The 25,464-nt window shown below is 44.0% G+C and overlaps 1 protein-coding gene across 2 annotated transcripts; it reads left to right on the forward strand.

The window, feature by feature from the left end:
- The first annotated feature begins 171 nt into the window (after window positions 1-171).
- On the forward strand, window positions 172-24,442 carry Uros (uroporphyrinogen III synthase). 2 transcript variants are annotated; one of them, XM_005320763.5, is made up of 10 exons: window positions 172-313; window positions 5,562-5,649; window positions 5,841-5,924; window positions 6,977-7,073; window positions 9,309-9,383; window positions 13,782-13,856; window positions 19,073-19,153; window positions 19,826-19,911; window positions 20,852-20,950; window positions 23,996-24,442. In XM_005320763.5, exons 2-10 carry the CDS (start codon window positions 5,587-5,589, stop codon window positions 24,131-24,133), a joined length of 798 nt encoding a protein of 265 aa, XP_005320820.1. In that variant the 5' UTR covers window positions 172-313; window positions 5,562-5,586; the 3' UTR covers window positions 24,134-24,442. The 2 variants fall into 2 exon arrangements, with proteins under 2 accessions (XP_005320820.1, XP_013212057.1); XM_013356603.4 differs by lacking the exon at window positions 19,073-19,153.
- The last annotated feature ends 1,022 nt before the right edge of the window (window positions 24,443-25,464 follow it).

The following is a 25,464-nucleotide window of genomic DNA, read 5'->3' on the forward strand; positions in this document are numbered from 1 at the left end:
TCATTCGTCCTCCCTCCCTCATCAGTCCCTCCAAGGCTACCCCTGTCGCGCAGTGGTTCGACCCGTCGGGCCGGTTCCTTCCGCCGGCCTGGACGCCGGTGCGCACGCGCGGCCGCTCACCTGTGCACTGCGGCGGACCGGGGGCTGGTGCGGAGGCGTTGAGTTCCCTGGGGCGGCCACTCTGTTGCCAGTCTCCCTGAGCCCCTTCGCTGGGACCGCGGGGTCCCGCCTCCCACCGGTGTGGGCCGAGTGCGGCGCGTGGCGCTGGGCGGGCTCCCGCTTCTTAGCCCTGGGGCCTCGCGGGGCCCGCGAGGTAGGTGTCGCTGCCCAGGGTGCCAAGGAAGACACGGGCATGCGGGCCTTAGCGGTGTGGGGCCGGCCGGCCAGGCCCCTGGAAGCCCTCTGAGAGGGGCTAGACCGCCTTGCGGGCCTGGGCGCCGGTCACGTGATCCGAATGGACGGCCTGAGCCTGTGACAAACAGGAGAGGTACCCCTCAGTGGCCGCCCGTGCGCAGGTGGAAGTACTGGTCCGGGTTGTCACGTGTCTAGTTCGAGAGAAGCTGGAGTTCCGGACGTTTACAAGAAATAAGATCCTTAAAGCCAATCGTGAAAATGAGAGGGAGACCAATAAAGAGGAAGGGGACCAGGGTGGGACGGGAAGGGAGAAATACTGGCGTTGTTGTTGACCGAATTATGTTGCTATTTCGTGTGCACGTGTGAACATGTAACAACAAACCCCACTATTACGCATAACTACAATGGACCGATAAAATACTGGAATCCAACTTCATTAAAAAGAAAAAAATACTCCCAAATAAATTGCGTCCACCAGTCAGGATTACCGCTCAGGGTAGCAATTTTCAGGTCCTTACAAAGGCTATATGAAAGAAGAACTTTAATTAGGGAAGCCATCAGCTTTTTGAGAATGAGATAATACGGTTATCCATTTTCTTATACTGAAAACGAATGCCAGATGTGATTCGAAAAACAGAATGAGCTGTCCTTAGAAGTAAGGTGGTCATTGTGTAAGAGGTTTATGTAGAAGCATGGGAACTTCTTGTCAGTGGTTCTTCAGTAAAATCAGTATACCCTAAAGGTCTCCATTAGTTCAGAGTCCTCATGATGGTGCCCACCAGGCCATGTGATGAATGTTAATATACTTAAAAATTAGGGCTGCACATCTGACAGAGTAGCTTGAAGTGGCCCGATTGGGCCACACAGTTGTGCCAGAATTCTATAATGTGCACCTTTCAAAAAGGCTAAGATTAGAAAAGAGACTTAGAATACACCATGCAAACATGACAATAGTGTGACACTGAGACATTATTGGTAATTTCCCTGCTTGGTTTTTGTTGTTGTTGTTGTTGTTGTTGTTGTTTGTTTTTGCATTGCTCCGTATTGAACCCAGTATGACCTTGTACATGATAGGCAAGCACTCTACCCACTGAGCTACACCCCCAGTCCTCTTTGTATGTTTTTAATTGGAATCATATAGTAGTCTTTGTGTGTCAGTATTTCCTTCCTTGTTATGACTGAATAATAAAACATTGCATTGTGTGTATATATTACATTTTGTTTGTCAAGTGACAGTTGATGGACACCATTTTAGTTATTTAAGTAATTCTGCTATGTATATGAGTATAAAACCATCTCCTCAAACTCCTACTTTCAATTTTTGGGGGGTATGTAACAACTGATGGATCATATGGTTAATTTTTTTGAGAAACTTTGCTTTTGTGTGTGTGCAAAGAGAAGAGAGTAACAGTCTTTCTTTGGGCCCCCAGATTGGTTCCTACTCTCAAAATCATGGTCAGAATATGAATTAGAGTAGCAAGTGTGAACAAATGGCTCGGCTATGGTTTTGATAGTCAAGAAAAATATATTACAGATCCCAGGGGACATCCTTAGTTAGGGAATGGATTGATTACCACTGTCTCAATCTTTCTATTTAGTACAGAATTTGCCTTAAAAGAGTAGAAAGGCAATCTAGAGTGATTAGCTTCAGGCTTGGATTCAGACTGTCATTTACAATCTGTGTGATCATGGACAAGTGCCTCAAACTTTGCAGAGCCTTTTTCTTCTGTCCTTTAGTATATGGATGATGATATCTACATTGCAGACTTAAATGAGGTTTTAGTCTTGCATGTAAAATGATTATTAGCCCAGTATGATAGCTAATAAGTTAATTTTATGTGTCAGCTAGATTTGATGAAGGGATGCCCAGATATATTAGATTATTTCAATGTGAGTCTGTGAGGGAATTTTTAGAAGATTAGTGTTTGAATCCACTGACTGAGTAAAGTGCATTGTTCTTCCCAAAGTGGGTAGAGGGAGAAGGAGAATTTGCCTCTGTCCTTCATCTGCCCTTGGTGCTCCTGGTTCCCAGGCCTTCAGACTTGGACTGGAAACTACTCCATTAGTCCTTCATACTACACCACTAGCTTTCTTGAGTCTCTAGACCAAGAATTCTCTTTAAAAAAAAAAAAAAAATTATTGAGCTGCTACAGATGCTAGCCAGAAAGGGACCGAATCCTGGATGAGTGCCACAGTTACCACAGCAAGGCTAGGTAGCAACCGGAAAAAATATCCACAAAAGCCCAAAACACTTTTATAATGAAGATTTGGGAAACGAAATCATAAAGTTGTTTCCAGTGAATTTATGTTGGCTATAAATAAAAGGGGTGGGAATCACATGAAGTGAGAAAGGAAATGTGGGATAGGAGGGCATTCCATAAGGAAAAGTTCTTGTTAACTTCTGGATTGGTTGGGGTTAGTAGTCCAGAAAGTCTATCCAGAAGCCAGAGAGGTTGGTGGTGCCTGGGGTCAGCTCCCAGAGGTTTTTAACTCAAGTTTTTAACATAATTCAGGAATGTAGAACATCTGTTGGATTGGGTCACTTTAAGACATCTCAGAATTTTTCCTTTCACTCTTGCAAGTAACAATTTGTGGGACTCCTCAGCCTCTGTAATCACATGAGCAAGTTTCTCCTACATTTCTTTGTAGATACAGATATATCCTGTTGGTTTTGTTTCTCTGCAGAACCCTCATAGTAAATAACACTAAGTACTCAATAGAGGGCAGCTGCTGTTACTGCTGATACAAAGAGCAGCAGGACACACAAAGTGTTTGGGGCTTCGTTCTTACCAGTGAAACCATCTTAATCCAGTCACTTTCCTATTTCTTTAAGCAACCATTTCTTGTTTCAGAAATGCTGGGTAAAGTTAAAAGTGTTTTCCCACAATGTGAAAAAGTATTGAGCGTCTACTGTGGGAAAGAGGGGCCCTCAGAAAATCCAGCCACTGAGAATCCCTCAGCCAATTTCATAGAAGAACAGCCTGAGCTGGGCTCAGTGGCACACAGCTGGAATTTCAGCACTCAGGAGGCTAAGGCAGGAGAGTTCCAAGTTTGAGGTCAGCATTGGCAACTTAGCAAGACTAGAGTCTGAAAATGAATTTTTTTAAATAAAAGGGACTGGGATGTAGCTTAGTGGTAGAGCACTCGTGAGTTCAATCCCTAGTACTAAAGGGGGAAAAAAAGCAGCCTAGACCAGAACCCAAGCCTCAGCCTTCGTGGGAAAGCTCCTCCTCCACTGCCCTCTTCCTCAAGTTCAGAGTGCAGCCTGTTTATTCACCTGACAACAGGTGCTTATCCTGGACTTCTCAGCCTACTTATGGGACTTCAGCACAGCAGAGCATCACCAGAAACAGGTCCCCTTAATTTTAACTGGAGTGGCAGGAGAGGGATAAGGGTAGTAATTTGATTTCTATTTGTTGAGTCTTACAGCACATGTGAGGAATAGTTACTATCTGAAAGCCCAAGCTTCTTGCTAACATGGTTTTATCCTAAGAAAATCAGAAGAGAACTCAGAAGGAATATTTTTCTGCTAGCAGTGGATAAATTGATTTGGCTTTCACGTTTTATAGTTAAATGAAGTACTTGGTACTATAGTGATAACTTTATATCTTCATACCTTTGTCTTTCCTAAACATTTTCATTTGCCAAGTTTATAAGAGGCAGATACAGCAGGGGAGTTAAAACACAGAATTTGGGGTATGACCCCCAGCTGCCACTTAGCCATTCCGAAACAGAACAAGTGTACCTCAGCTTCTGCATAAACCTCATCAATTGAATGCATGTAAAGCCTGGCATGTGCAACAAATATGCTAGCTGTCTCAGCAGTCCTGTGGCTAGGGCAGAGGTTATTCCAGCTTAACACAGGAGAAAACATGGTCAAACCATGGTAAGTCATAAAGCAGGGACCAGAGCCCATGTCCCTTAGCCCTTATTCCTATGCTTGTTCTGTGACACCATGATTCCCTCCTTACACTATTTCCATAAGGAAACAGGAAGAGGGCTGAGGGTGAGCTCAGTGGCAGAGGTACGCCTATACTAGATGCCCAGGGCTCAATCCTCAGCACTGTAAAAAAAATAAAAGACTGTGGGTATAGCTCAGTGGTAGAGCTCTTGCCCATGGAAAGCCTTTGGTGATGCACTGTATCTCCAATATACCTTCACAGCAACACCTAGATTAAACTTGTAAATAACCAGAAACTATAACTTGCTAAGATGACATATAAAAGAGACCATCACAGAAAACTGGGCTCTGAATTTCTGTCAGACACATTTTGAGAAATTGAGGAAATACTGCCCATTTCCTTAAATCCCCAATCTTAACACCTGGACAGCAACAATAATTAGAACTTGATTTCATAATAATATATTCACCTAGGTTTGGTTGCTTAAACACAAAGCAATTCATTTTGAACCAACTTTTCCTAAAATGTCCTGTAAATAGTCCAATATTCCAGTAATATAATTAGTAGTCATTTATAATTAGTGGCTCTCAGAGTTAACACACTTCTACTTCACACAGTGTACTCTATTCGGTCTCACCAATCACTACACAACATTTAAGGAACTCGTGGGTCTAGTGCTATTTGTGGGATGATGAAATCTTTGTTAAACAATCTTTCTTTGTACACATTTATGAGTATCATCTGGGTTTATCTTCTTAGAAATGAAATTGCAGGAAGAAAGATTATGAAGTCTGTAAGACTTTAAATGTCTACAAATAATTCTTCAGGCTGCTAAATTATCTCCTTATACTTGACAACATTTATAAACATCATTTGAGAAGTGCAAAAGCCAATGCAGTCATTTCCTAAAGTACTTATAAGCTGCGTAGTATATTTGTCTTGAAATGGAAATAATTATGAATTTACCTTCATAAATGTAAGATGCTCATTTCTCTATTTGTTATAGATACACCCCAGAGTTTGCATTTTTTTATGGTGAGCCACTGACATGGGACACTTGACTTTCACTGATGGCTTTCATCTGCCTTTGCAAGTGATATCAACTGCTAACATGCCCTCCCTTGGCCTTATCAGTGACAGGGGTCTTCAGAAAGAGCAAGCACATTAACGCCAAGTCACTGTGTGGGCAGAACAGATCTCTCCAGCGAGCAGTTAATCACCTCCTTTTCATGCTGCCCCCATCTAGTCTTGCTTAGGGAAATTCTTTGAGATCCAATTAAGATCTCTTCCCTTACTTTGTCATAGTGCCCATAAGGAGCACCAGGCAATAATGAAGGTTCTTTTACTGAAAGATGCAAAGGAAGATGATTGTGGCCAGGATCCATACATCAGGGTAAGTGGCCCAAGATTCATTGTCCCCTAAACTGGAGATTTCTTGCTAAAGGAATCAAGGGCCTGGAGCTGGGGTGGTGGAGGGGAGTTGCTAACACTCATACTTGACACAGAATAAAGTTCATGATACTATCCATTCCCTTTATTTGCAGAATAGCCCCTGCCAATCCAGAACTATTTTTTCATTTGCAGGAATTAGCATTGTATGGACTTGAAGCCACATTGATCCCTGTTTTATCCTTTGAGTTTTTATCTCTTCCAAGTTTTTCTGAGAAGGTAAGACTTGTCTTGTCTGAACTCCCTGTTAGTGTTTGGTCTCTAGAAACTGGCCAGCCTGAGCCATTTTCCTAGCCCCTTATTCTACCACCAGATTTGAACACAAGGACGGCACACTGGGCTCCAGGAGGCTTCGTCCCGTGGCTCCTCTAGGAAGCCACCCATAACCAGAGGTAGGCCAGGAAGAACAGGGCCTATGAGAGCACCATACCTTTGTGGTTCTCAGAATTCTAGAATCTTCTGTTCATATTCTCCCCTGAAAGACCTCTACATAGCAGACCAGACAGGTATTTTCCCCATTTTAGAGAATGAGACCTCCAGCCAGCCAAAGATAGACCTAGAACTCAAACCCAGGGCTCTGTCTACCACTTCAGCTTTGCATCCAAGTGTAGGAGTAATAAATGTTGCAGGAGACATACCCAGTGAAGTCTTCCAGATGTTTCAGATTAAAGCCTTTAGGCTGGAGATGTAGTTCAGTGGTAGAGGGGTAGCATGTACAAGGCCCTCAGGTTGATGCCCAGCACTACAAAATCTGTTGTTATGTAGTGACATAACAACAGATTCAGTACCCACAGTTTGAGTGATACCAGATCTGTACAACAGCCCAGTGCCTGCCTCAGAGTTAACTTTTAGTGCATTATATCACCATTACTAGTTTTGAAATTTAGGTCTTCAGTATAGGCATCACCTCCTGAATATTGCAGTTGCATTAAGACACAGATCAAGTCTGCCCTCTTCCTGCACCTCAGCCATTCCCAGGCTGGGTCCTGCCCCCTCTGCTACAATCTCCTGGGTTGCACTTGTCTGTCTCCTATACTGTGAGCTTCTTGAGGGAAGTACTATGGTAATTCACCTATACATCCTAAAAGGCCTAGAATAGTTCCAGGCCCAGAGTGAGCCCTCAGTAAGTGTTGGGGGTGGTGGATGGGTGAAAAGAATTAGCTTGTCTGCTACTTCTGGGAAGCATTTAGAATTCTGGGTCACATAGCTCCATAGTAAATGTGGAACTTAAGCTATCATACAAAATGCCTTTATTGCTTTCTGATGTGCAGCTGTCTCATCCAGAATGTTACGGGGGACTCATTTTTACCAGCCCCAGAGCAGTGGAAGCAATGGAATTATGTTTGAAGAAAGACAATAAAACTGAAGGTGAGGGTGGGTCTGATCTGGATTCCACTGGGCTTTTATTTACTCTGTTTCTCCCACTGAGACACTAAAGACAGAAGTAGCTGAGCCCTGACAGAGATGTGTGCAAGGTGGCGCTGGGTCCCAAATGTTTCTTGGAAGGCAGCAGACAGGGTGCCTCCGCAGCTTGCTGGGCATTTGTATCTCCTCAGAACATATGAATACCAATTTCTTCCTCTGAAAATATGATAAATACCACTTTTCTCAAAGGAATGATGAGAAAACTTGGCAATGTATGAGAAAATCTTCAATGCCCTGTCAGGCCCTTGATGACAGGCCATCTCCTTGACCCTTCTCCCTTTCTCCTTCCCTTTCTTTGGATCAATAATATAAAAAGGCACAGCCCTTTCACTGAATGCTGGGGTGCAGACTGAACAGCCACCTTATTCATAACTGCTGCTGAGCAACCTCCTAGCTAACATGTATGGAGTGCCTGTTGTGCATCAGGCTCTGTGTAAAATACTTCAATTCATTATCTCATTGAACCCCAGACAACATCCCAAGGCATACAATACCACAGTCTCACTTTAGAGCTCACAATGCAGAGGCTTGGGAGAGTGACAGCAGGGAGAGTGGTTGGCCCAGAGCTTTGGAGTGCAGTCATCCTGAGCTTGGTGAGCTCCTTGACCTCTCTGCTTGTCAGGTCCCTTGCCTTTGAGCAGGTCTAGTAGTCCTCACACCACAGTAGTACTCTTCTACTCACTAGCTGGAACTTACCACTTTGTGCCACTTGCTGTCCTTGGTCTTTACCCTGTGAGGTGGATTGGTAGTTCCACTTGAAAGATGAGGAACCTGAAGAACAAGGAATGCAGTGCACAGTCTTAAGTTGCATGTTTGTGACTCTTGCAAGAGTCCAAGTCCCAGAGAAGGCATCCAGGAGGTTGCCTGGAATAGTCATCATGAGTCACATGGTAATGGATTGTCATTGTCTCCACAAGCTGGGCTTTCTGCAGACCTGTACACATATGGGCCTCCTGCTGAAGAGAGAGCCTGTCACTGCCCCCAGTAAGATTTGGGGTGCCTTGTCCTACAGTTGTATTTTTCCATTTGTATGTGCTTAGAAGGAGAAAGTTGTAAGAAAGGAGAAAACCCCAGAGTCCTGCAACTTTGTCATGCTTTGCAGTTTAAAAAGCATTTCCCATAATGTTTTTATTTTGATTCTCATGACAATGGTATGTGATAGGAGTGGTAACATTAACTAGCCAGGGGTCCACAGCTGCTGAAGGGGCAGAGCTGGCTCTGCAGCGAGGCTCCTCTATCCATCAGTGTGCTCACTCCATCACTGTTCTGCTGCAAACCTCAAGAAGCACTTTGTTACCCTGCTATGGATAATTTCCCAATAAATATTACTTACATTTGTAGGGTAGGAAAAAAGGTAAAATTCAATTTTGAGTTGTTGTTTAAAAAGGAATTTCCATTGGGATATAAAAAGTAAATTCACCATAACACTGGTGAATTTAGGGAGAAATTATGCTCTTAATAGATTTTAGGACAAAAAAACACTATTATTTGTCTTCTTAAAATGTTTTGAAACCACAGTAGCCATATAATATGTATATATACGATCCATTTTCTTTTTGTATGTCCTTAATCCATTTTTAAAAGATCTTTCCTTGTCATAAAATGGTAGTTTACTCTATTTTTATATTGTGTTTATTAATGAAAGTGAAATTTATTATTTCTACTTTGAACCATGGGTAAATGAACCCTTTCATTTGAGATTATATTTTGTTGATCACTTTCAAATTTATTTCCCAAATAAAACATAACTATTGATTTATTAGACATTTAAGTCTAATAATAATGTCATTTTTTAACGACCAGTACGTTTCTTTAAAAGTCTAGATTTTTTAAAATTTTAATCTCACCATGCAAATTGATTCTTTAAGTTATGTTTATTTTCTAGTACATGTTAAAAAATGCTTCTGTGCCAATTGTGGAAATTGTTATTTCAAGCAGTCATATTGAAATATTTACCTAAGTGATTTTTAAAACACCCTGCAGAATATGAACAACAGGAAAATGGAATTTTAGTTTGAGATGCTATTCTTTCACATTTGGTTATTAATAGTTTGCTTTGCTCATGAGTTTCTTCGGGTGAACAAACAACCTTGGGCAGCAATCCAAAACTTAAGCAACCTTGGGCAGCAATCCAAAACTTTGGTACTTACAAATCAAATTTAATTTAATATTTTGCAGTCTGGGAAAAGTCTCTGAAAGAAACATGGAATGCCAAGTCAGTGTATGTGGTTGGAAATGCTACCGCTTCTCTGGGTAAGGAAGTCAGGTAAAAATAAAGTGCCCCAAATGGTTTAGCCTTCTTTATTTTTGTAAAATACATCAATTCAGTTTTTAAATGTTTTTATTTACAAAATTTGCACAAAGTTATTAATTAGTTAAGTATTTAATGCTACTGATAGGGTGCAGTGAAATAAATATATTAAAACATTTCTAAGTGACATTAAAAACTGGTATATCTTTTAAGAAATTCTTGATCAGTACATATTCAAAAGTTTTATTTAAATATTCGTAAACTTTGACCCATGAATTCCATTGTGAATGTACTCAATGCCAATGAATTATTCTTTGAAGAAATGGCTAAAATAGTAATCTCCATGTAGTGGTTTATTAGTTCTCTAACACACATAGAGTGAATTGTTGAGAGTTAATATTATAACACTTTAAATATTTAGAACAATGCTGACCAGAAGCAAATAAATTAACCTATAACTTAGCTTCAAAATAGTTCATTTGTCCAAATGAGTTTAAAAATATTGGAGGAAATATTGTGGTATGAATGAAATTAGTACATTTTCCAGAGAACAAAATGAGATTAGGGACGAAATGGGTTGAAAGTTGTTAGACTAATTACAGATGACTCCTGGATCTTGTGTGCTGATAACTTACCACAAACTCAGCAAGTCAACCAGGTGAGGGACTCAGTGCTTAGTTGCCAAAGGAACCACCTCCACTCTCCATGTCAGTTCTCCAAAATAAGTTAAGAAATTGCTTTTACTTTACTGTTTTGTTTTTTTTTTAATGAGAAGAGGAAAGAAAATAATACAGGCAATTTCTGACTTGTGTCCTCTTATGGTTTCTGGATGTCCCCCAAAGGTTTATATGATGAAGACTTGGGTCCCCAATGCAACAGTGTTGAGAGGTGGGGCTTTGGGGAAGCAATTGCATCTTGAGGGTTGTGACCTCAACAGTGGATTAGTCCGCTGAAGAATTAATAATCTGCGTAGACTATTGAGAGGTGGTGGAACCTAGTTGGAGGGAGTGGTTCCTTGGGGCCTATATCTTTTCCCATCCCCTTTCTCTCTGCTTTCAGGCTGACATGAACTGAGCAGCTTTTCCTCCACCACACCCTTCCACCATGATGCTCTGCCTCACCTTAAGTCCATGGGCTGAAACTTCTGAAACCATGAGCCAAAATAAATCTTTCTTCCTCTAAGTGGTTTAGGTATTTGGGTCACAGTGATGAAAATCTGACTAATTCATCTACCCCAAACTCAACTATTCCACACACATTATAGTTATAAATTTTCCAACTTGGATTTTTATACTCTAAAGTCAGATTTCTGCACATTAGCTGATAAAGATTTTGAGCTATCACATATCCTTCACTTTGACTTTAGCAGCATCACTATGCATTTTGCTCTTCCATTCTGTCAAATGAAATTAAAATGAGCAAACTGTCTTGAGACCCAGAACAGCTGAGTAACTAGTCAAGTGCATGATCCAGTGCAGCCCTTTATCTTAAGTTTGTGGGTTTTTTAAAGAATCAGGGTTAGTTGGCTTGTGGGATGATACACTGTAACTCAGCCCCTATCCCAAGGAACACTTCCATCTGGCTGCCCAAAGGAGGGTGCCCACCTCCCTCTTCTGACTGCAGGGTTGTACCTGAGAGCTACATGTGGCCACTGCTGCTTGGTTTTATAAACCCAGACCAGTGACCTCCTGGGTGACAACTTTGCAATAACAATTCAGAACTCAGAAAAACATATATTTACACTTTTTGAACACATTGTCATCTACAGTTATTAATATCATTCATGACACCTACTGTTTGGAGTTTCTGTTATCCACCAGGAACCATGCCATGGTTTCTCATTTTCATAAAGAAATTCTTTAATAAGTCCTGTTTTCTAATTTAAATAAAATGAAACAACTGAGCCTAAGGAGGAGGATGTTATTTGCCAGGGTCACAAACAAAGACAGTCATTGGCTGACCAGTTTGATCTGTGACAAAATTTTTCCAAAAGCACCATATCCCACTGCATCAGCATACAGATGTTTTACCATTTTAAGCCATTATCTTTCTATAGATATAATTTACATTTCCATGGTTTCTCATAAATGTTGAAAAGATTTTTAACAGTCTTACCCATATCCTTGTTAATATCTTCAAATATCATTTCTTGATCAATTTTGATTTTTCACCAAGGATTTCATTTTACCTTCTGATTTTCCAAATGGCACTTTTTCAGTATAGGCATCAGCTGGCAGATTTCACTCCACCGGTTTACACGAGTCTAAAAACTTTGATCCATTGTGAAAATATCCTAATGTCTCAATTGTTAAAATATTCTACATCAGGTTTGTCCATGATTGGTGGGATTTATTATTTATTTAATGCAACTTTAGATAATCTGCAGTTTCTCTGTCAGCCATTGACTGGGGAAGGCCCTTCAGATGGACTTGTTCAGGCCCAAGTGTTGGTTGAAGCACTTGAACTGAGTTGGAGCAGATCTAGCCTTTCTACACCCAGGGCTGAGGCCCTAGACCAAACACACATTCTCCGAACATTATTTGAGAGTCTTTATAGGCTTTAGGACAGACTAAATATTCCCAGTCCTTGGCCTTGCAGACAGAGCTAGAGCCACTAACTGCTCAGATCCCCAGCTTCCTCCTCTCTCAGGTGCAGGAGTAATTGTCTTGTTCACAGTGTTGTAGTAGGAATCAAATGAGCAAGTGCTGACTTTATAGACAGCAAAGTATATGTGCATTAGTATTCTAGGCATGGTTCCCATTGTCTTAGTACTTAAGAGAAAAATGTATATTGATGTCAATACAATAGTCCCCTGCACCACAGGAATATGATCCACCACCACCAATAGAAGCCTGAAAACTCAAATAGTACCCACCCTACATAGGTTATATTTTTTCCTATATGTTCATACCTATAATTTTTATGAAAATTGAAAATGAAATTTAATTTATAAATTAGACAGTAATGGTTAACAGTAGCAAGGCATGGTGGCACATGTTTATAATCCCAGTTACCTGGGAGGCCAAGGCAGCAGGCTCCCAGGTTAAAGGTCAGTCTAGGCAATGTAGTGGCACCCTGTCCCAAAATTTTTATAAAGTGATGAGGATGTAACTCAGTGGTAGAGTGTTTGACTAGTATGCACAAGCCCCGGGTTCAATCTCCAGTACAACAATAATCCTCCCTTGCATCTTTCAGTAAAAGAACCTTCATTATTGCCTGGCGCTCCTTAAGGACACTGTGACAGAGCAAGGGAACAGATCTGCTGTGTTAAGTTACAATCTTAGGGGAAATTCTCAGGTTTCTCTTCTGTTCCTAGGGTTTTTTAAGATTCCTTTGTGCATTGAGCCCTTTAAGACCCAAACAGGGCTGGGGTTGTGGCTCAATGGTAGAGTGCTCGCCTGGCATGCATGAGGCACTGGGTTCGATCCTCAGCACCACATAAATGTAAAATAAAGATATTGTGTCCACCTAAAACTAAAAAATAAATATTAAAAAAAAGACTCAAACATGTGGGAGACTGGGTCTGTGTTTACACTACAGCCTGAACAGTTTACATATGCACGGCATTTTCCCCCTTTGACTCAGCAGATTTTATCATCCATAAACTAAAAGCTAATGGTATTCACACTGCAGCTCTCATTTGTTAATGGCCAGCCTTTTGTGCTTCTAAATGGAATGCCCACACCGCTTTTCTCCAAGAAGTCCCACTTCTGGAGCACAGACAGCAATCGTCATTCTCGGCAGAGTAGCCACCAGTTTGCTATCTGGAAAAGTGCCTTGGTCTTCTGCACCTTACTCAGTTCATGAATATGAGCCTCAAAAAAAAAAAAAAAAAGGACACCTCTCACCCTAAATGACCTACATTTGTAGAGTGTGGGTCCCTGTTGTTAGATTGCTGTGAACCCCTTCCTGACCTCCCTTCCATCTCTGTCTGGGTATGTCAGCCCACAATCCCTCTCTGGATGCGGCTTGTCTTTTTCACAGATGAAGGCTGTTTAATGACTCCTGCAAAAAGCAGTAGCTCTTACATGCTCACCATCTCCTGACTGGTTGATAAGAAAACAACCTTTATTGGGCTCCTCCCAGGATGCCAGTAGTTTGCTGTCATTATCTCACTTGATCTTTGAGACAGTCCCATAGGGTTGACATTTCACCTCTTATAGATAGGCAAGTGGATTTCAGAGAAGTGAGTTAAGTCCTTACCCAAAATTTAAGGTCAGGAGTGAGGGGCATGATCTGTCCTTCATGTCTGAGTGATCCTCCTACCTGGCTTTGAGAAGAGACTTTTCTTTTTGATTTGTAAAGTGCATGTCTGTATATTTGCATACTAAAAAACAACACAGGAACCAAAGGACTTCAATAACCACTTAAAGAAATGACATTTCTTTGTTGTTTTCCAGTCAGTAAAATTGGCCTGGATGTAGAAGGAGAAAACTGTGGAAATGCAGAAAAGCTGGCTGAATATATTTGTTCCAGTAAGTAGAAAAATATCACCCCAAATGAAGCCCATTTGTGTTGTTTTTGACCTTTCACAGCCATCACCTAGGGAAAAATACTCCTGGTGTGTTCTCAGTAGTAATGCTGATTGACAATCAGCTTGTAAGCCACTCCCGACCATAACCTGCTATATGTGTCTGGCTGTACTAATTTGGGATTTAGTCCACTTCCTTCTATACCAAAGGACTGGAGACAACTTGAACATTACACATAATATAATATTTGACAACGAGAACAGCAGAGAGGCCATCTGTAACTTCTAAGACAGCAGAAGCTGCTGGTGCAGATGGAGACTTTTTTCCATCTTGTCCTTTCCCGTCCTCTGAGGTACTGCTTCCTTCTCTGAATTCCCTCCCACTAAAACTTGCTCCCAGGTGAAGAGCTGACTGTTTTAGTAAGCTCACTTTTGGGCAGCAGTAGGTAGACCTGGATTTAGAATGGGGCTGTTTCTAGGGATTTTTGCATTTATATGAGGATTAAACTTTAACTTTAGGCCTTTGAAGGATGGCGGGGCAAAGACTTTTATAGTGTAAGGGATGGAGAGATTAGATGTGCACATATCCTTCCTCTAGATTGCACCTCCCTTTCTCTCTTCCCATGCATCTAATCCACCCGCAGACTCAGGTTTCGCAGCATGTCACGCAACCACAGGAGGCTTAGAATTCTCTTGCCTTATATTTTTGAAGAGGAAGCCAGGGCCTTGCTCCTCAAGATCCTAGGCTGGCAGATGTCATCCGTTCAGAACTGGTGTCTTAGTTTGGCTACTGCTACTCCTGGGATCTCTCTCTACCCACAAGCTACTTCTGACACCAGTTTTGTGAGGTTTTTCCTTATGCCAAACACCAGTTCTCTAACTCTCCAGATATGAGCTGGACACTGCCCAAAGCTAGTGCAGACCCCACAGTTAAGGGCTCAGTCTTGCAAGACTGTCCAATGGGCTACAGATCAGAGCTTCCCATAGCTCCCTTCTCAGGCTCAGTAACTTGCTAGAATCGACTCACAGAACTCAGGGGAACACTTACGTTAACGAGTCGGTTATAAAGTACGCAAGCATACCCGTAGACAGCCAGAAAAAGGGGCACATAAAGCAAAGACCAAACACAGGTGCTTCTTCCTGGCAAGGTTGGGGGACATTACCCTTCTGCATGTGGACGTGTTCCCTGGCCCCAGAGGCTCTCCAAACCCATAGTTAGTGGGTTATAAAGGTTCCACTGTGTAGGCCTCATTGTCAGTCATGGACCATTTGTGTTTGATTCAGTCCCTGGGCCCTTTCTCTTCCTTGGAGACCAGGGTGAGGGACTGAAAATCCTCTGATTACATGGTTGGCTCCTTTGGAACCCTCATCCATTCTGAAGCTGTCTGGGGCCACCCAGAGTCACCTCATTAGCTTGCGTTGGATATGGAAGATACTCCTCACGCCCGTCACTCAGGAAGTTCCAAGGATTTTAAAAGCTGTGAACCAGGGTGAAGGCCAAATACATATCTCCTATTACACCACAGTGTCACAGAGGGGGTGTCCAAAAGAAGGTCAAGTAAAGAAAAAAGAGAACCAAAGGCAGGCTGCACTGTAGTTTGTGTTAGATGTTCTCCTGGGCTTGCAAAGTCCCGGCAGCCTGGCCAACTGGTTGGGCGTACCTTGGCATTTTGTGAGTAGTATCTCAAATTGTCTACTATCTTTGTTACTGAACCCAGGTTTGGAAGCTCATTATGGAAAAACTATCTCTGAGAGATGAGTGTTAGTGAGGAAGGCTTTAGTCAGTGGCCAAAGAATAGAAGAGGATCAACTCCTCTATTCCTGGGAGCTGAGTTACAGATACAGAAAAGGAATAATGGGAGAGAGAGAGAGAGAGGGACTAATAAAGAAAAATAGGGGGGCTGGGGATGTGGCTCAAGCGGTAGCGCGCTCGCCTGGCATGCGTGCGACCCGGGTTCGATCCTCAGCACCACATACCAACAAAGATGTTGTGTCTGCCGAGAACTAAAAAATAAATATTAAAAATTCTCTCTCTCTCTCTCCTCTCTCACTCTCTCTTTAAAAAAAAAAGAAAGAAAGAAAGAAAAATAGGAGGAGAGCTTCCAGCAACTGGGTGCCACCTCTTGTCACACCTTTCATGGTCTGATGTTTCCAGTCATGGTGGCTGGTATTGTCTTTAGCCTTGAAGTGGGGAGAGGGAGAGAGTCTAGGCAAATCTAAATCATGTTAACCCTATATTGGAGTTTTGGATGAAATATTTCTCAAGTGATCTAAGTGTTTACATTTGACTCAAAGGTTAAAGCAGCAGAGGAGACAGACGAAATATAAAGGCAGAGATGCCAATTAACTGACACAGGCTTGGTAAACATTCTGCCCCTATCTTGGGTGATACTGGTCTGCATTCTTTGCAAAGCCTTTGTTAACTTCCTCTAATTTATCACCAGCATGTCTGGGGGCCCTGATAAATCTTCCATTTGCAATTACAATATCCAAATAAAATCCAAGTTGACTGCTAACAAGGATCTTCACCTTGGTTTTATCAAAGCATTAATGATTTTCTCTTCCAACTTTGAAGACCAATTTCAAAAGCCAAAAAATCTACTTCCAATGCTGTGGTAAACAGTCTGATTCTTAGTTATTGATTATTTATTTTAACTATGATTTACCATGAGATAGGCACTATTGTAAGCATGTGAAACTGATAAATTATTTAATCTATTAATGTGTAGAAATCCTCTTTCTCTCCCAGGTCCTCTATTCTAATGGAAAAGCAATTATCACAAGTTAAATGGTAAAGTCTGGAGGACAGTTATAACTTGAAAAAGAAAGAAGAGGGAGAGTCAAAAGCATTACAGTCAGGTACGATGGCACACACCTGTAATCCTAGCAGCTTGAGAGCCTGAGTCAGGAGGATCAACAAGTTCAAAGCCAGCCTCAGAACTTAGTGAAGCCCTAAGCAACTTAGTGAGACTCTGTCTCAAAATAAAAAGGGCTGGAAATGTGGCTCAGTGGTTACTCACCCCTGGGTTCAATCCCGGTGCACTGCAGTTCATGTGGAATGTCCTCCTGGACTTGTAAAGACCTTGTAGCCAGGCAGGCTTGCTGGGCTCTTCTTCCATGCCCTCAACTGATCTCTGTATCCCAATTATCTGTGATCCAGGGCCCAGTGATTGCACTCTCTTGGAGACCTGGAGATGATCTTAGTTTTACAGACAGGCACATTTTCTCCAGTGAGATGACATTATTAAAAAAAACCATCACCTTTTGTTTGCTACCTTCAGCTTCATAACACTCTCCTAAGTTTGCAGCATTGTTGCCCTTCAGCCCTGATAACCCAGAATGCCAGGCCTCCTTCCTGTGAGAGGAAGGGAGGGCAGACTTTGGACTGTATCAGTCACCATTCTGTGCTGGCATTCGCTATTGTGTTGGTCTCTTCAGATTGGAAACCAGCAGTTTACTATTGCATTGCCCTGTTTAGGTTGAAGGCAAGTCCACAGGCCTTAAGCTTTTCCCAAAAAAGAATGGATGGTCTTTGACTCCTCAAGGGAAACTAGCTCAGGAGATTTAACTGCAGCAGATGGCCCCTCCACAACAAAGAGTTTCCCCAGGACGTACTCAGGTCTTTCTATCATGTCAGTAGGGCCAGGCCTTTACAGTGAAGCCAGCTGAGCTGATTGGACCTGTGGGAGCCCTGAGTGCCTGCAAGCCAGACTCTGGGCCAGACACCTCTAGTGATGTGAGAGAGATAAGCACTCACCTCAGGAATCCCTGCAGCCCAGCCTCCTGAGTGCCATGGAGGGACTTCCAGCCATCTAGGAATCAGAGGATAAGAATGAGCAACTCAGTGCTCCAGTGGGCCCTTGGAGGAAATATGGCAGTGGGGAGATTCTTGAATCTTCTGAAGGTCCCTTGCATGCCTTTGGGGCTAGGCTTGCTGGAAAGTTAGACTTCGTGTTTTGCTGCTGGATTCCCACTGCTGCCCCATGGAGAGCCGTAACCCCCAGCATCCTGCACCCGCTGTCCCACCACACATAGACAGGGAGGAATGCCTGGGCCCAGGTTAAGAAAACAGCTCCTGAACATGGCATCTATGTGTGGGAAACATTTCTTCACACTGGAAAAGAGAACTCAGCAGGCATCTGTGGTCAATACTTAACAATTTCCTGATTCTTTTATGTTGGAACTGATATTTACAGAGTATTATAGATGAAGAAAACATCCAGCAGTAGGAAGCTGTTATACATACTGACTTAGAGTAACATACATGTTCTAGTTGCTTAGCTGCTGCTTCATGGAGATGCTGCTGGGTGGGGAGAACTTATTTTGCTCTACTCACCAAAAAACATGTGTTCAGGGAGACCCTAAGGATATAGAAAAAATATGTAATGTCTGTGCATGACCAACACCCATTAAAATTTCTTGCATCTGGTAGACAGATGTGGGGGGAAACAGTTGATTCTACCAAAATGCCTTTTTTTTTTTTTTCATATTTGGGGAAGATTCTGGTGTCTATAGCCCGTTAGTATTGTTGAATAGTAATGCTGCAGGTCAGCATTCAGATCGCCTGCTGTCATTGCTATTCTGCAAAGATTTTAGAGCCAAAAACGTCCTCAGTCTTTGCAAAATAGAGATGGGGTGGAGGGGCGTGGTGAGAGGCAGGGTCCTTCTGAGCATCTTGTCTCTAAGCCCTTTGGGCATGTGGTCTTATGGCTGCTGGCATAGCTAGGAGAGCAGTGGACAGGAAGCCTGTCTTTGTTGGAAGTGGCTACAGCACCCTGACTGCCAGTTCCCTGCTGACCCCTCCAAGGCCTCCTCTAGAAGTGGAAAATCATCTCAATGCCAACACCACTGATCCTTACCTTTCTGACTAAGGTAAATTGCAAACTTGCTTTCTAAACAGTGCCGACAGGCTGGGAGCCACTTCAGGACCAGCAGGAGCAGGAAGTATGTAGAATAGCAGCTTCTTTTCCTGAGGATGTTGGTTTTCTAAGCACCTTCACCACATACCTCTCATTATCTTCATATAATCGTCTTCAAGGTCAGCAAGGTAGCAGTTGCTCTTCCCACTTACAGATGCCAGAACTGAGATCCAGAAGCAGAGCTGGTCCTGGAGACCTGGACACCTTCATCCTCCCAGGAGCTGCCCTCCCCAGGCCCTGTGCACAGGCCTGCCCCCTGAATTTTTACAAAGTTTTTAAAAGTCTGGTTCTGTGTTTGCAGGAGAGTCACCAGCATTTCCTCTTCTCTTTCCCTGTGGAAACCTCAAAAGAGAAATCCTGCCAAAAATGCTGAAGGACAAAGGTGACTAAAGCACATTGACCACATCACTGGGGATAGTACCTTGAGACCAAGAGGTGCACATGGTCATGGAGAGGCAGAGCTGGGATGTAGCTGGAGCTCCTGACTCATAGTCTCTGCCAAGAGCTGTCCTTGGGCTTTGTTTCCTGGCATAAGCATCCTGTCTGTGTGGAATTCATGGAGTGGCCAGAGACAATCCTGTATTGTCAAATTTACACAAACATGGGAGCAAAAGCACCTGTGTGTACAAACAAAGGCTGTAGTTTCTGGATCTTTATCTTTTCTCGGCCTCCTCCATTGTGGGGGCTGCTCCTCAGTGTTCAGCAGGCTGCAGAGGACTAGCTGGTCCTTTTGCCCTCAGTTCTGCCTCTCAGATTCTGAGCTCTTTGTTCCAGGAGGACTGTGCTGCACTGGGAGATCCCTACCAACTGCATACTGGGTGGTAGAGGTTCCACCGTGTTCCTAGGGCAGTAAAGTCTGTTTCCTTGTTGTTGTTGTTGTTTTTTTTTTAATATTTTTTTAGCTGTAGATGGACAAGATATCTTTTATTTGTTTATTTATCTATTTGTTTGTTTGTTTGTGTTGTTGAGGATCGAACCCATGACCTCACACATGCAAGGCAAGCACTGTACCACTGAGCCCCAACCCCTATTTGCTTGTTTTGATTGTGCCTAGGAATTCAGATGGAAAGCATAACTGTCTATCAGACGATTCCACACCCAGGAATCCAAGTGAACCTGGACAGCTACTATTCCAAGCAGGTATGTGGTATTTCCATGGAGACACCTGGCAGGACAGCCTCCCACCCCGCCCCTGTGGTGAGAGTATAGGCTGAGTGGCATGAACTTGTAGATGCCTATTGTCTACATTGTTGCAATGTTCCCAGATAAGTGACTTTGAGGAAGTGGCCTTTCCAAGACTCCATTTTAGTCTGTGAAAGGAATAGACTTATCTAGTAAATTTGTGGAAGGATTAATAAGGAGATAATTAATAAGGAGATACTTAAGCAAACCTCTTTGTACAGCATTCAAGGTATATGCAAGCCTGAGGTGCATAATGGCCTTGATGTTGCCATTGATTTCCATCATGTGGGGGCAGAGGCTGAGCCCATGCTGGGAGGAGCCCTCTGTCGTGTCTGTACTGATTTGGGGAGGCCTAGGGCAGGAGAGTGGACAGCTCAGACTGAGTTGATTGATGTCTTTACCATTTGTATTCAGAAGACACCTCTGCTCCCCTGGGACAGGCTTCCTGATGCCTTGCCTGATTCTGGGGGTCCTGACAGGACAAACCAAATCAGAGACCATGCAGGCCATCTGCTCCAACTAGAGGAGAGGGAGGTGACAGTGAGTCAGCCTGACTCAGTGCCATTGGACCACAGGCCCTAGGGGCATTGTCCAGACTGCTGGGCCTGTGGGCTCTGTGGTGCCCGTGTTCTCTGGCCAGACACAGCCCTGAGGGCCAGCAGAGCAACCAAGGGGCCCTGTTCACCAACCTGTCTGATCACGGCCTACTCTTTGAACAGTTCCTTACCAGAATTCTGCCTCTGTGGGGCAGAAAAATCACAACATAACTGTGAACTACTCCTGATTGAAGCTGCTGGATGCCTGTGCTTGGGGTGTTAGTGCTGATGGAGCTGGGTCAGGGGCATCGTCTCCCCTCAGTCTCCTGGCAAAGGATGGATCTTGTTTGCTCTTCCCCCAGGGTGTCCCAGCCAGCATCACGTTCTTCAGTCCCTCCGGCCTTACATACAGTCTCAAGCATATTCAAGAGTTGTCTGGTGACAGCATTGATCAAATTAAGGTATGGTTTTTCTATGGGCTTTTGGACTTTTTCAAAAGATTAGTATTTGGGGGATTTTTGTTTTTGTTTTTGTTTTTCCTTCTTTGCTGCTAGGATTGAATGGGTACTTTACCACTGAGATACATCCCCAGTCCTTTTTTTATTTTGAGACAGGGTATTGCTAAGATGCTGAGGGTCTCACTAAATTGCTAAGATTGGTCTTGAACTTGCTGTCCTCCTGCCTCAGCCTCTGCAGTTGCTGGGGTTACATGTGTGTGCCACCAGGCCTGGCTTGTTTTGTTTTTGAATCTTCACTGATTGTGATAAGGTTTCCATATTAAGTCACAGCACCTTGGATAGGCCTAGCAGATGCCCATCAGAGAGCTCTGTAGAGTTAGGAAGGTAATACGGTTTTCTGGCTGGAGCTCTGCCAGGTTGCTAAAACTCTTTGAAACGGGGATAATTATCTCTTTGTGGCCTGTGTGGACATTATCTGTGTAGACATTGTTCTTCCCTGCATAGCACCAGTCCGGGACTAATGAGAGTTCAAGTGAAGTCCTTAGCTTGGTGCTGAGCTTAGACTTGGTGCAACTTTTGGCATCCTTCCCTTCCCTTTTTCTTTCCCAGCTAGCCACTAGCCATTTTGAAATAGTTACCTATTCTTAAAAAAAAAATCCCTTTTTCATGTCTTTTAATGTTAAGGATTTCCATTCACACTTTTTTAGGGCTGGGGTTGTGGCTCAGTGGTAGAGCACTTCCCTAGCATGTGTGAGGCACTGGGTTCGATTCTCAGCACCACCTATAAATGCATAAAATAAAGGTCCATTCACATTTTTTAGGGACTGTATTTGTTACAAATTCACAACTAATTGCAGCCCTGTGGTATTTATAAAGGACCTTCCCTTGAATTGGCCCAAAGTGGGTTGAGGAAAGAGGCTACCAGCACCATTGAGTGCTCCCTGTCATCAGGGAAATGAGGAGCTTTATCTGCCTATCACAGGTGCATCTTCTGTGGGGCTTCCAGACTACTTTTCCAGTTTCAAGGTGGTGTATTAGGGTCAGAGCTGTGCCCTGCCCTCCATCTCACCGCTAGGAAGAGTCACAGTTGGAACCCAGGATGATGTGTTCAGGCTATTACCTCAAGCTGTTTAGAGTAGGTTACTGCTGGCATCATCCATGGCAGTACATCATGGTAGTCCCAGGGCTGCTGGGTGGTGGATGAAGCTCTTCTAGGTGTAGCTCAAGTGATTCTCAAGCCAGTCCAGGCCCAGGTATCCAGGAAGATTTGGGCAATTGTCCTCATCATAGGTAAGGAAACTAAGGCCCAAAGAAGCTGAACAATTTGCCCGACTCATATCATGAATTACTAGGAGGCCTAAGACTCACATGTGGGTCCCTGAAAAGGGAAAAAATTCCTGAGTCTTGCTGTTAGAAAGAGGAAAGCAAGAAGACCCAGAAAGTGCTCAGTTGGTAACTGGCACATAGTGAGCACTTACGACATCGGAGTGGGCCAGTAGCTGTTCTGCGCTGGCGCACTTCTAGTTCTCATCCCTCCACGCCATGCTGCTGCTCTCATGGACCCCAAAAATGACCCTGTCTGAGTCATGCCACAGCTTTGAGATCCTGGGCAACCTGAACAGGCCTGTGGGTGCCACAGAACTCACCCAGGCTCCTGAGGTTTGTCTGCTTCATGGGGAACCTGACATTTCCATTCATACTTTTTTAGGGCTGGGGTTGTGGCTCAGTGGTAGAGCACTTCCCTAGCACTTCACCCTCTTTCTAAACAAACCTGTTTAAAAACACAAATGGACCCTTGAAATCTCAAGTGAAACTCAAGCTGTTTAGAGTAGGTTACTGCTGGCATCATCCAAGACCACACAGCAGCTGGGGCCTGGTGAAGATGCCTGACTTAGATTTGGCACAGCCCATTTCTCAGCCCCTCCAGACATCCTCCAGTTCTCAGCAACCACAGTCACCTTGCAGGTCAACATATCACGTACGAGTAGTTAGATGCCACTGGGGCCATCAGCACTGCCAGTGCTGGGAAGGAGAAGTAACAGAGATGACATTGTCAACAGTTCCTGGTTTGTTCCTGAGCCATGAAGTCTGTGTGCATCTGTGGACTCCTTCATCACTAGGACTTAGCGCTGGCTCACAGGCACTGAGACCTGTGGGTTGGTGGCTTGGTCTTTCTGCCTCAGCTCGGCCCCAAATATGCAAGGTATTCTTCCTCTCTTGCGAGGAATCTTTGTGGGACCCATTGTTTGTATACAGCTCTGCACAGAATGTGGTCATCTCAAAAAGTCAAGAGGGTAACTTCTGGCCTGAATTCACTACTTACAGTGACTTGGGAAGACCATACACAGGTCTGTAAATGCCACAAAGGAGTAATTTCAGAGCAGTAGGTGAGCCTTTCATAACAACTACCACCAACAAACTAATCAGAGTGACTGCATTGCATCCTTCCCGCATGCCCCTCACAGTTGACTCACATGCAGCCTGTGAGGTGGCCTCTGTGACTGGAGGTCGCAGGCTGGCGGTAGCAGAGCTGGTTGGGAAGCAGGCTGCTGACTGCCACATGGAGCTGACTGACACACTCAGCTCCTATCAGTGGTCAGCGGTGGGAAGGAGCGTTAGCACTGGGCTTCCCAGGGCCAGTGTGGGAAGACTGCATCCCCCATAGGGTGCTGTCCTGTGACCACTGATGCACCCACAGAGGAAAAGAGCTCAGGTGGAAAAATCACTCTGCAACCCAACTGTTGGCCACTGTTGGCCACTCTTCTGTCACAGCTGCTCTGCTGAGATGTGTTGGCTGCTTGCTGGTTTCCAGTCTCAAGCAGTTTCTTTCTCCTTTCTTATGTTTTTAACCTCTTATTGAGATGCAATTAAAACCATAGCATTCACTACTTCACTAATTTAGTATGTGTACCTTCAAAGTGTACAAATCAGTGGTTTTGGTCTATACCGACTAAAGCTGAGCTGTGCCGTGCTGTCATTTGCTTACCCCTCATAGGCGTGATGTACCAAAAGGCACTGGCTGAGGCTCTGTCTCTTCCCTCTTTGCAGTTTGCAGCTATTGGCCCCACCACAGCCCACGCTCTGACTGCCAAGGGCCTGCCTGTGAGCTGCACAGCAGAGAGCCCCACACCTCAAGCGCTGGCTGCTGGCATCAGGAAGGCACTGCAGCCCCAAGGCTGCTGCTGAGTCAGCTGTGGCCCTGGCCCCATGTGGCCTTCTCCACCTGGATTCTTCCCCATGGGGGAAGGCAACATCAGATAGCGGCTCTGGAGAAGCTGCCACCATCAAACTCCTACCTCATTCCTGAATGAAAGCACCTGGATGGGAGGTGGGGTCAGCCCGGGGCCAGTGTCAGGCCTCCTTGCATGTCATTGCCCTCCATGAAGTCCAGCTTGAAACCAGCCAGGTGCATGTGGTTCCTCGACTGTGCAAGAGCTTCCTGTGCCCAGCAGGAAGGAAATCAAATAAAGCACACTGGCTGCATGTGCCCACCGAGTGTGTGTCTCAACTCAACCTGTGTGGTTTTCAGTGCAAAGCTGTGTTCAGAGGGGGGAACAGATATGCCCACCTCCATTGACTGACAAGCCTGGTATTAATGGTAAAATTTGCTGTGTATGGAAAAAAAAAAAAAAAAAGACCTTCAAGTTCCTGCTTGTGAGCTGTGGTCAACTGGGATTCAAATAGAATTTTTTTCTTTTTTCATTCAGAAATGTAACTACAGCACTGCTCAGTTAGACCAGCTGGCCCCTGGCATCTAGAGGCTGGATTTACTTAGAAATGTAGTGTCCCTAGAGAATCTATCTCCAAACTCTATTTCCACTCTTTAATACTGCCCTGTATTTGAGCTGGGTTAAGGAGACCCACATTTGTTTTCTAATAGCCTATAGCGGAAAAGGTCACTATGCCCTTGGGATTCTTGTCTCCTTGAAAGATCAGGTTGGAATGATCTTATCCTGGGCACCTACCATGCCCCCAGGGAAGGGAAAGCTTTATGCCTGTGACAGTCCTCATAACAACCTTGGAGGGTGGGCATTGCTATCATTCCTACTTTTCTGGTGTAAAAACAGGCTCTTCAAGAGGTGAGAATAAATGTTCAAGGTCATAGCTAATAAATGATTAAAAAAAGACAAATTTAAAAGACATTTATGAATGCAGCACAAGGGCCAGGACATCTCCTGTGGTTCTCTAGATCTCTAGACCTCAGTGTGACTTGACACTTCACACTTGTGACTTGATACTTGACATGGTTTGAATGTGTTCCCAAAGCTTCGTGTGTTAGGAGCTTAGTCCCCAGTATGATGGTGTGGGAGCTGATGGAACCTTCAAGAGCCAGGTCCTGGCAGGAGGTCCTTCGGTCACCGGGGTGTGCCCTCAAAAGGGGTTGCAGGACCCCACTCCCTCCCTGGCTTCTTGTCTTTGTTCCCCGTGTGGCTTCCCATCCCTGCCATTCGACTGAGGCAGTGTAGCATGAGGGTGTCCTCGTAAGACCCTGGGCATGTGTTTGGACTTTTAGACTC

This window comes from Ictidomys tridecemlineatus, chromosome 1, assembly GCF_052094955.1.
Source record: "Ictidomys tridecemlineatus isolate mIctTri1 chromosome 1, mIctTri1.hap1, whole genome shotgun sequence".
Classification (NCBI taxonomy): domain Eukaryota; kingdom Metazoa; phylum Chordata; class Mammalia; order Rodentia; family Sciuridae; genus Ictidomys; species Ictidomys tridecemlineatus.